The 11,723-nt window shown below is 47.1% G+C and overlaps 1 protein-coding gene across 1 annotated transcript in view; it reads right to left on the bottom strand.

Moving 5' to 3' along the window:
* Positions 1-9,993: 9,993 nt before the first annotated feature.
* The window catches only part of LOC104463922 (cadherin EGF LAG seven-pass G-type receptor 1-like), a gene marked incomplete at its 5' end in the record, with an annotated part of 77,969 nt that continues 76,239 nt past the window's right edge, over positions 9,994-11,723 (bottom strand). The window contains 1 exon segment of the mRNA XM_010076436.1: positions 9,994-10,114. Coding sequence (XP_010074738.1) covers positions 9,994-10,114 — 121 coding nt within the window.

The raw sequence follows: 11,723 nt of genomic DNA, 5'->3' as shown, positions 1-11,723 counted from the left end.
AAAAAAAAGCTAAGGTTTCACCGCAGATATAAGCCAGTCTCAGTGGGAACTGCCGCCAGAGATGGAGTCCTTCTATCTCCTGCACGCTGGTCCTGATACTAACGGGTGTTTCTGCAGCTTCTCTGGAGGTCTGGTGAGCTGGAAGCCAAGAAGCTGCTTCTGAAGGCAAGAGGCTGCTTCAGGGGAAAGGGGACAAATGTGAAAAGCTGATGTAGAGTGAGGCTCCAGTGAAAATATTGTGTGTGGGCTGGGGAGGCTGGAGCCAACTGGTCTGTCAGTAAGGATGAGCACAGATCAGAGCAAGTCAGGTTGAAACTGAAGATTTCTCTGAATGCCTTTGATGCTGTTTTCTTCAAGTAAATCCAGATTGTTTAATTTCTCCAACCAAAGAAAGACCATTAGCCCTGACTACTACCAGGGACCAAAAAACCCCAAACAGGAAAACAGATGAAATTATTTGTTTTCCATGCCAGAAACAGGGAGAAAAATGGACGAGGGGTCTTGTCTTCTGGACTGTAAAAGATGGGTGTTATGAGCATTGTGGCAGCATGCACAGGTGGGAGATGATGGTGACAGCAGGTGAAGAGGATCCCCGCTGATCCCCCACTGGTGAGGAACATACTTGCAACCCTGCACAGTTTATGATTAGCATTTAAAAAAACGCTTCCGCTGCATTTAGATGTATTTGCATGCTCTAATGAATTGAACACAATGAAATTCCCTCTGGCGCAGCGCGGTGGTGTGCCATTTCCAGCTCCAGCACCAGGAGGCACCAGGACATCGCGCTCGTCCCTGCCGGCCACCCACGGCCCTGCTGGGAGGTGGTGGCTATCGGATTTTCCATGGTTGTGAAGTTTCTCCCTTTTTTTTTTTTTTAAGATTTGTGCTGAGCCAATACATTGGAAGAATTGTCACTCGGTGGGTTTGCTCCAGGCAGGGCTGAAGCCACGCTGTCCTTTCAGCATATCAGTGAGCCAGCTGAGAAGCGGCAGCTCGTCAGAGCCCAACTCCCATCGGGACTGGACGCAGCGCCCCTGGTATGAGTCAGGGCAGGACAGCCTTGGCAGCAGGGCAAACACATGCTTTTTATTTAGAGTTCAGGTCCTGCCTGTCCTCCATCCCCTGCGCCGTGCTGTGCCGGTCATTTGCTCTCACGGCCACTCTTAAACTTCCTCTGGCTCTTGAATGGCTGGATGTAAAAAGGATTTTTTTTTTTTTTTTTTTTTTTGGGAACTAACAGCAGATTCTTACACTTATTTGGATGTGTGAGGGGTTTGCTGAATCTCTAGGATTTTTTTTTCTTTTCTAGAATGTCTTGCATTCTAGTAAATACATAGCATCAGCTAGAGAAACTTGAGAATGGAAAAAGTGAATGCACTCCTCATTCTATGCAACGTTACAGTATATGGAGTCATTTCTTCAATACAAAAGAGCTTTGAACTCACTCTGAAAGTTTTAAGGTCACAGAAACAACAAAATACTTGGAGAGATTCCCCTTAATCAGACCCTAGCTGGATAAATGAAATTTTCCCAGGGGACTGCCTCGCTCCAGACTTTGATAGTTCAGTGGCACCGTTCCCATTCATCACCACCATCTTTCGGGGATGTTCCCAGGAAAGCACCAGCCTTGTAATTATAGCATATCAGCTCCTGTGGGGAAAAGCAACAGGAGACTTACTTTCAGCAAGAAGTTTAATCAAGAGAAAAGTGGCCCAGCTGCTCCATCCTGGGTTTCTCCGGCAGTGCTGTGGAGCCTCATGATGGAAATTCCTCTGGTGCTTTGCGTTCCTGCAGGGCTCCTGGGTTTGTGCCTCTGGGGCTGCAGTGAGCTGGCTTTGCTCTGCCAGCAGTGGTGGTGGTAGCGGTTACCTGGAAGTTCTGGCTGGTGGCTGGGCCATCTGGGTTGTTCTGCCAAACTTCAAGTTGGACTCTTGGACAAATGGCAAATTCTTCTTTTTCTTCTTTTGCTCTGAGAAAGCCCCTAGGTAGGAAAGAGGAGACTCAGAGGTATGGAACATCTGCTTGATGGGAGCCAGCTGCTTCATCCCTCTGCATCCAGTTCTCTTCTGATTTTAATGAAATTCGGTCAGAACAGAGATGAGAGGCTCACCCATGTTCTCTGGAGCAGGGAAGATGCCCCATGTGCTCCTCTCCCCTGAGGCGGGTGCTGTAGAGATTCCCTCTCGCTGTCTCCCAGGGCTGATGGACACCAGCACAGCAGGAAAATCCTGGGCTGTGCTCACTGCTCACGGCAACACAGGAGGAGAGACTGAGGAGTCAGAACCAGCAATTTAACATTTCTTCTCTTATTTGAAGGACCTCGGGGAAATTTGCCTCTATAGAGAGGATGAGTGGGAGCACAGATTTCTTTGGCAACCTGTGCAGCTCAAAGGCTGTGTCCCCAGCCCAGCTGCAGCTCCTGTCTGACGGCAAAGCAAACTCAGCCGGGCCAGTATGGCTGGGCTATGCTGGATGAGGCTTTGTATAAAATTATAAACATCAAAGAAGGGTGGATTATAAACATAAAAAGGACTGGTATACAAAAATGAGATAACTAGATATGAGGCATCTGGTGGATTTAAGATCAGCACTGGATTAAATGTAGTTTTTATTTTAATCTAGTCACTTAAGGTGGGTTTTTCTACTGTTCACACATGTTAATCTATTGCTCCTCGCTGGGAGTATGTGAAGGACTCTACAGGTTGTGCCACACAACTAGCTCCATGGCAGAGGAGTTCTGTTAGCAAATTTGCCATGTGTAGTAAAACTGTATGATTAATTTATTACAAGTTTGAAAGGTTTCAGACATTGAAGATCATTTTACTCATTATTAGTACTTATTGCTATTTTAATAACTATAGAAATGAATCAGACTAGCCTACACTGGTTTTGAATATTAAAGAGGGTGTTTTATCCTATAAGATCTTTACACTGAGCTAGTTTTACACCTAGCTTTTAGGATGAAGGAGATAGCACAAGAAAAATCTCTGTGAACTGATTAGTAGCCAGATGATGAACCTTAGAGACTGTCCTCACCTGGTGTGTCTCCTCTGCACTGCCATACTGTTGTATGCAGTGCTTGAAGTACAGAGAAAGCAGGAGAATTCACTACTGAGGAGGAAAGGATTTGAGACTGAAGACTTTTAAGGTGGCTCCCTGCAAGTTACCTCCTTTCTGAATCCAGAGGCTGAGCAGCCTCCTGATGCATCAGGAGAAACAAAAGTTTGATCCTGGGAATGAGAGCAGTCAGCTCGTGCTTGTGTGCTGCTGCCTGCCACAACTCTCTAATCCCTTAATTGCAACAGACATCAGCTGTAACTCATCCCAGTAGCTAGTGCTGCTGTACTGAGCACCTGCCATGAGAAGCCAGCCCAGCGGAGGCAAGGCTCCTCGTCAGCGAGAGGCAGGTTTAACACGGAGGGAGGTTACAGCAAATCCTGAGGGATGCACAGCATGTATCTGCATTGCCCGCAGAGATGAGCTAAACATTGAGAGAAACAGGAGCGCTCTGCTGCCGGTCTGCTCTGGCAAGGGGAACCAGCGTCGACAGAAACCTCCTCAGGGTCCCCTCAGTTGGGGTGGCACTGGCTGTGCTGCAGGGTGCTGCCTGCAGGGAAGCCATGCGTGGGGCAGAGGGCTGCCTGGGAAGATGGCAGGTCACTCCAGTGAGCAAGAAAGAAAATATCCAAACTACTTTTCATTTGTGCTTGGCACAACCTAGATGAGATCAGCCAGGAAAATGTTTTTCCTTGGATAACCTGGTGGAGAAGAGCCGCGTGTCAGGCGTGCTGTGGTGGCACGGCAGCTCGAACCCTGCTGACCAACCACGCACTCCAGTTAGTTTGGCCATTTCATGTCAGCAGAACAAACCCTAACCCTAAACCAGCAGGGCTTTTCCCTGACCCTTTCTATCCCCAAAACGTGTGCAGAGGTAAGTGAAGGAGTTAACCATTCCAGGCTTTCTCATCTGTTTTATCCAGAAAACTGAAACATGTAATTAAATATACTAATTTTTCTCAAGTCAATGCCTGATGTACTGTTTCACCTGGAAACTTGTTCACTTTGCTGGCTCCCAACCTCAGCTGCTGCTGTTTTGTACTGGATTCAGTGGGATGTTCCTAACCTGAAGGGACCATGTGGAACAGACCCAGGTGAAAAGGATGCTTATTTCCTTTAAAACCAGGTATTCTTTCCCCTCTTAAAACATGCTGGCCTTTGGGAAACTGCTTTTGTAACTAATGAAATTGCTGCTGTAGGTTCTTATTTTTTTTTCTTAAATCTGATGAGCATGTACTGAAAATGCAGCTGTTTTGATTGAAGAGCATTCTTATCTCTTTGTACCTTCAGGGTGCTCACTCCAGAACAGCTATTTTATTATGGGCTTGCCATGTGCCATGAACAGGTTTGGTTTTTTTTTTTCCTTCTCAGTAATCCTGTCATCGCAGAACCTGCCTGTTTGCCTGTCCGCTGCAAACCCTCCACTCGGCTTTGGTGAGCGCTCACAGGCGCCCAGCAGCTGGGTGCAGGGATTGCTCCTTGGGATTGCCATCCCCATGGGAGCCTGGCAGGGACCTGCCTCCTCTCACGGAGGCTCAGCCTGGCCGACGATGCTCTGCTATGTTGCACGTGGAGCTTGTCTCACCGCTCCATTTTTCTTTCCCTTTGACTCCTGCCAGAACTGTGCAGCGCCAGCCAGCTCTGGGGGGACCATGTGGCTGCCAGGGTGAGTGCCAGTGTGGGCTCTCCCAGCTGATGCTTTTCCAAGTTCTTCCCTTGCCCCACGAGCCATGTCCATCCCTTGCCCATGCAGAGGGAACAGCAGCTGAGATACATCTGCTTAGGGGGTTTGGAGGGAGACGTGTTCCTTTCTCTGCTTTTCACCCAGCAGAGCTGGTGCTGGAATCACTCAGATTTATAAATACTTTCCCTGCATTTAAAAACATCATACACAGGGACCCACTGCTGCAGTTGCCCTCTTTATACACACACAGGGCTTCAAATGCTCACTGTTTCCTCCAGCATATGAGTATCTAACAAAAACACAGAGCCAGCTCTACGTTCTTCACTTGGAAAGCGTGACACAGGCTTGACATCTGAACAAGATCATTCAAGGTGGACTTCCAAAGAGCTGCTGTCAAGTGACCATTTTTCCCTACATGTCAGCCTAAAGGGTTGGTGTTTATGCAAGCTATTGTATTTGCAGGGGGGGAAACCCCAACCTGTAGGAAACTAATACTGGAAACCACCCAACTGGATGCACAGCAGCTATTGGAATGAAAGAGAGCGGCAGCACCTGGAAAGCTCAAGCTTTGAGTTCATTTCTATTTCAGAAGTGGCTCTGCTGTAAAATGATGGCTTTGCGAAAGTCAGGGTGGGTCCCACCTTAGGCCATGCTGGGCTGGGGGGGTCCCTCGTTTTAGCCAAGGATGGCCCTGGGACACACATGCAGCAGCTGTCAGAGAGACAGGGCGCCTCTCAGCTTAAGCACAGTCCTCTGGGCATGGGGTGGCTCGGCCCCGCTGCACCTCTGCGGTGTGTCCTGACCCTGGCAGAGGGGGGGTCCCGCAGCAGCCTGGGCTGCCTGCACAAAACACCAGTTCAGAGAGACATCGACCCTGCTCCCCGTGGCTCCAAACAAAGGCAAAATGCTTGGTGTACGGGACACTGGGGCTGAAGGAGCAGACACCCTGTTCACAGTGGTCTTGGAGCGGAGGGACGGCAGCAGCAGGTGGCCAGCCAAGAGGAGGGGACAGCCTGTGGTGACATCAGCCCTGTACAGAGCCCCGAGGGGGGCCTGGGGGCACGCACAGACACTTGTAAGTATTTAGAACACAGGAATGAGTTAACACGGCCTCCCTGCAACGCACACGCATCAGACTAATCTAATTTTCTTCTTTAATACAGCAACTGGCACCATGGATAAAGGAGCAGCAGCAGGTGGGACAGGTCTTCAGCAAAGCTTTTGATACTGTTGCAGGCTGTATTCTCACACAGAAAACCCAGCCTGAGCGGTCTCGCGTTAATCGATACGAGGGAGGTGCAAGACTTGCTTGGCAAGAAGGGAAGTTTTACAAGAGCCCTCTTGGGTTCAGTTTTACTTGGTATTTTCATTCATAGTTTGAATGGTGAAATAAAAGGTAGCTTGTAAAGACTGCAGATGCTGCCAAAGGACTCCAGGCATCCACATGGACAGGACTAAAATCCAAAATGAGTATGGGAAACTGGAGAATGGATGAAAAAAAAAATCAAGAGACTAAAATGGAAAATGAGTCCAGTGCAAATTGCTACTTACATGGAGGAAAAGTGAGCTGCTATGTGCAACTGGGAGCATAAAGGCAAGGCAGAAGCTCTGCAGAAGACACTGTGGGGCCCAAACGCTGTGATATCATATGGGGCCCATATGATCCTAAATGCATCCCAGACCAGCCCTGGTGCTGCAGGTGACAGTGCGGATGGTGAGAACATCTCACCAGGGCTGCTGGCGATCTTTCTGCATCCCCTCCGCAAGACTTTGTCAGGACCACCCGCTGCAGCTGAGCGAGCTGCACATCTAAGCATGACACAAGGATACTGACAAACTAACTCATCGTGCTGGGAAGGGCTATGACAGGCTGTTGGTGGACATGCTGGAATTGTCACTGAGGATTTTTAAGACTGTGTTAGACAAATCCCCAAGTGTATCTGATCCTGGGCTGTTGGAGGGGCTGGGCTATGTGATCACTCAGGTTACTACCGCCTTCTTGTGCCATGATGCTGCCACTGGCCCATCCTTTCTGGAGTCTTTTTTCTCACAATTATTTGCTTAGGCCAAAAGCTGTTGTAGAGATTAGGACAGGAAGATTTTTTTTTTTTTTTTTTTTTTTTTGGCTGTTGGTAGGCCTACCATTTGCGTTTTGTGGGCTGCTCTGGTCTCTTCTCTCTCTCTGCAGTCTCCAGAAAGCCTACATTAGACCTGGTACGGGGTTGAAGAAGGGCAAGAAGGAATCTAAAAGATATAGCAGTGTTTCTGCACAAGGGACAATTAGAGAGCTGTTCAGGTGGAAAGAGACACCTTAAGTGCTCTAGGATGGAGCGGGTCTTCTTCTTTGACCTGGAGGAGGTGACTGAGAAAGAATTGCTTCACTGTTCTCATGGTGCAGGCAGCAAAAGTGTCCATTGCAGGGGACAGGAATGAAGCTAAAGACAAGTAAGAATATTTTATTGCTGCTTGAGACCCAATCAAGCAACCCACTGTGTACCAGGAGTTTACATGGGTCCAAAACACAACAGGAAACGTTAGTGGAGGAAAAAATGGGCTGCTGGAGGCAAGCGCAACCCCTCCCGTTGGGGACCCCTGAGCTGCAGCGTGCTAGGGGCTGTGGACCCTGCTGAGGCCACCTCACTGTGTAATGTGTGGCTGATAATCCTCTTTTCTTAAACACCTGCTGTTGGCTGTTACTGGAGACAGGATCATGGGCTGGTCTGTCCTGTAACTACCCTGCTTATGGGAAAGCCTGAGGCTTATTTCTGCTTTTCCACAGTAAAGTGAGCCAATACTTGAGAATAAACTCAAGTATTAGTGTTTCACCAAAAACTGAACTCACACAATAAAATTTACAACAGTTTTCTTTGGGCTAATGCTTGGGTTTGTTAAATGGCAGGTTTTGGCAGAGCTGTTTGCAAATTGTGTGTGCATGTGTGTCCACCTGGAGCAAACCCCTCAGGAGACGCCAACTGGGGCTGGAACTGTCCCACAGGGATCAGTGCTGGTGGCTGCTTCCTTGGTGAGAGTGCTAGGTACCCGTACATTCCCCCTACTGCTACCTTCTAACCCCCAGGAAATGCCCTTTGGGCCCTCAGCATCTGTACTGCACTTAACATCAACCACCAGAGGAAGAAGAACACAAGTTCAAAAAAAACATTCTTAATTTATTGCAAATTCTCCTTTCATCTGTGATGCAATTCCAGTGTTCTGCACATTAATAAATATACATCTGTTAAAAAAACAACAACCTCCAGTGTCTAATCTGCCATAAAGTTTTTAAAAAAGTCATAAAAATAGGTTTTAATTTTTTTGTCATTAATACAACTGACGCTCATTTACTGCAACAATTCTGATCAAAATAAAGAACTACCTACATCTCACTGGGACAAAATATACATACACAGATGTAAAAACAACTAGTGTGGGTTATACACAATGCCTGAACACACTGCCAAGTGCCAGACCCTTAAAACATTCAAAACTTTTTTCAGTCAGAAAGTTTCACACAGTATGTTGCATAATTTTTCAAGGAACAGCATCCTTCCTCCCCCTCACTTCCAAAGGTCTCCTCGATACATTTGAAAATGCATAGGCATATAATGAAAACAAGATTACAGTATATATTATTTATTTTTTTCCTCATTTCCTGCATTTTATTTAGCCTGATTTTCTGGTTTTTTCCCTTTCACACGCATGCTTACACAAATGAAAGCCAATATTTTCCCAGAAGGGCTGCTACGGCGAGCAAGGAGCTCTTGAAAGCCTTGGTCACGGCCACACCACTGTCGCCCTTTGAGTTGCATATTCCCACCACAGGGAGCCACCAGCAGAGCTCTGCCCCATGCTGCTGCATGCAACCTTTTCACATCTTATTTTTCCTTTTCTTGTAAATGGTGCGGAAGGTGAAGACAGTGAACAGCCCACGCTTAACTTTCCTTTACTTGAGAAACCAGGATATTTTGTGGGAAACACGAACCCTTAAGCCTTCCATGTGCTTTTTGAAACACCACAAAGGCCAGGGCTTTGTCAAAGAGCTGAGCAGCGAAACCTGGTCATCCTTAAAAACTCACACTTCTGTTTTCATTAGCAGCATGCTGACTCCAGTGGGAAAGAAATTAACAGTAAAATAAAACACTGAGCCTGAGGCAGAACTTGCCCCATGGGAGGAAGACCCTCTTCTTGGGACATGCAGAGCTCTGTTGCAGAGCCAGACAAAAGTCAAAACCTACCATACAATGACACCACTTGTTTTCCTGTTCTTGGTAAGGGAAATATTGATTTGACTTCTTCCAGACAAGACTGTGTTGAAATCTTAGACAAAGATGTGACTTATTTTCAGTCCTGAAGTTCAGTTGCTGAACATTTCAATGCACTTGAGAGAAGAGGTCAAAACACCAAGAAATGAAAAAACAAAACATTTTTTGTGGGTTTTAGAAGAGGTTAGGAAAAAAACCATACCGTGTCCTTAAAGTGTTCCAATATCTGTCAACAAAACTTATAAATTACGGTAATGGATTTCGATGTAATCTTTTACTGTGTAACTTTGAAAACTGCATTGCATCTTAAGGTGGTTTCCATGCAAACCTCAGTTACTTTATCAAATGCCAAATTCAAGTAGAATTGTGCAATGTTCATATAAAAAATATCAAAACCTCTTTTAATTGCTTACCTATTATCAAATTAAGAAGATCAGTATAAATGTAAAATATACAAAGCAACTTTTTCTTTAGCAACACCATACAAAATATATAAACGTATCTACACTTTTTATATATATATAAAGGACTTTTTTTTCTTAAGACGACATGCCCGTAGTGGGGTAGATAAGAGATGCTGGCATAGAAACGAAAGGACACTTGTTGGGATATTCCTCCCTAGAGCCCAGCAAGCCGAAGGGTTCACACTGTAGTGGGACAAAACTCCACAAGGGACATCTCCTGGCGCTGGTCTTAAGGCTGATGGATTGACTTACTGTAGGTCCACTGCAGTAACAACGTATTTTCCCTTGGTTCTCCCCAGTAGATAAGCAACCCCTGCAGCACTGTCCGCACTGCGAGCAGGTATCTGTCCCTCACAGTGCATCCCTGTGGCCATTTCCATGCCTTTTGGCACAGGTTCACACCGTGCAGAGCGTACCACACAGCAGCCTTATCACAGGTGCATCCAGGCACTGTGTCTCTGCCATTAGCGGTCAGGAGTCTGCCATAACATGAAACCATGTGTGAGAATCAACGCCGATCTTGTCCTCACTACGTGGCCACTCTGACGAAGTCCAAGGCGGGCAAGCGGCGACCCTGCAGTGAGTAGTTCAGGACAGCGCAGCAGCGATCACAGCTTCCTGATGTTCAAATTGAAGTTTCGTTACTGCCTCTGTTAGCGAGAAGAAGTAATAATGCAAGCTTAGGGTTACACAGGCACAGGCAAACCACTCCACCCAAACCCACTATCTTTTTCAGTAAGGGCTCATGCTCCGTGAAGTTACCATGCCTTGCCAATCCAATGCTTGCAAGGGGGATGCTGTCCTGGAGGGGAAGATCAGCTGGGAGTAACAATTCCAGGTAGTACATAAGAGATGTGCTCTTTAGAGGAAGCTCTACAGAGGGCTTGTATTTGGCTAATGCTTAGGTGAAGATGTGAGGTTCACACACAACTCTTACAAGCTGTTACAAGCCTGGTATTTCAGACAGATTCATGTATTCTGCTTGTCAAACAGCAGAGTTTTACGGCATGCAAAAGGTGCACAGATAGAACAGTTGTTTAGTAGAAGCTGGCTAGTTATTCTCCAGTGATGAATGTATTACCTGGTAGCAGCAAGTAGTAGTTATTTGTTAAGGACATCTCTGTTTCCTGGATAATCAGGATATATTTCAAAAGCCAGTTCCCAGCATCTCAAAGATGCTTTTTTATAGTAAGCTGGGAATGGTCTGTGCACCCAGACAACATGGGTGTCTAAAGCATGGTGAGACAATGTCAGAGTTAAAGCTGGGTGAGAAATTTTCTCTTGGTTTGGAGAAAGAGTGAGACTATTATTTGTGTTAATACAAGGAAGACTGTATGTGTAAAATATTTGCACAGACTTTAAGTATGGCTGTTGTCCTCATTTTCAATGTGAGAATTATGATGAGTAACAAGGTTTCTGATAACACCCTTTCTCTGAAAGCTTGTTTAGCCTTTTGTTAAATGTTTTATTTAGCTTACAATCACAAATACGCAAAACAACTGCCATGCAGCGGGTGGGAATCGCGCACCTGGTAATTTAGGGTCACTAGCTTGATTGGCACTTTCTCTGCAGCCTTTGGACCTCCTGCCCCAGCAATGGTTTCCTTCTGCCCAGCTGGAAGTCCACCCCATGCATCCCCCAGCCTAGCGCCTTTCCCCCACAAAACACTGGGCTTCCTCAGGGGTCCTCTTCACTGGGGTCTTGCCCTGACCCACCCTCCTCCACGCTGGCTGCCAGACACCCACAACAGCTCTTGCTGGTCTTACTGGACACACATCAAGAAGTGCTGCTCCATGTTTGCTCTGCACCTATCCTCCTCCTTAGGTGCCTGGTACTGGCCACTTCATAATTAACTGTACCCCATTAGTGATAGGTCTCTAATGGCCCCAACCGCTCTCCCTGCTGCAAAAGGGGAGGACAGGTGAAAAACAGAGGGAAAAACAACTGTTCCCATGGTCCTAGGGGAGTGAAGGTGAGGAGCTGGGGGCAGAGAAGCAGGAGCAGGGGGTAGCCCTGAGCAGAGCACCCCTGAGGGCATGCACAGCTCTTGGGGCCATGGGTGGGCATTGCTGAGCTGTCCTGGATGCCTGGCAGCACGAGGGAGAGGAAAAGGCCCATCCTTGTGCTGGTGATGGGCCGGGTAAGACTATGACCTCGGCAGCTCGCCAGGCACGGAGGGGACAGATAATTTGCGTGGACATGGGAGGCTGGTTCATTGTGACCAGGGGTCACCGTGCCAAGTGCAGTGAGTCCCACAGC

This window comes from Pterocles gutturalis, unplaced genomic scaffold (genome assembly GCF_000699245.1).
Source record: "Pterocles gutturalis isolate BGI_N339 unplaced genomic scaffold, ASM69924v1 scaffold27813, whole genome shotgun sequence".
NCBI lineage: Eukaryota > Metazoa > Chordata > Aves > Pterocliformes > Pteroclidae > Pterocles > Pterocles gutturalis.
Note: the sequence above shows the minus strand (reverse complement) of the source record. Positions and strands in the feature narration are given on the sequence as shown.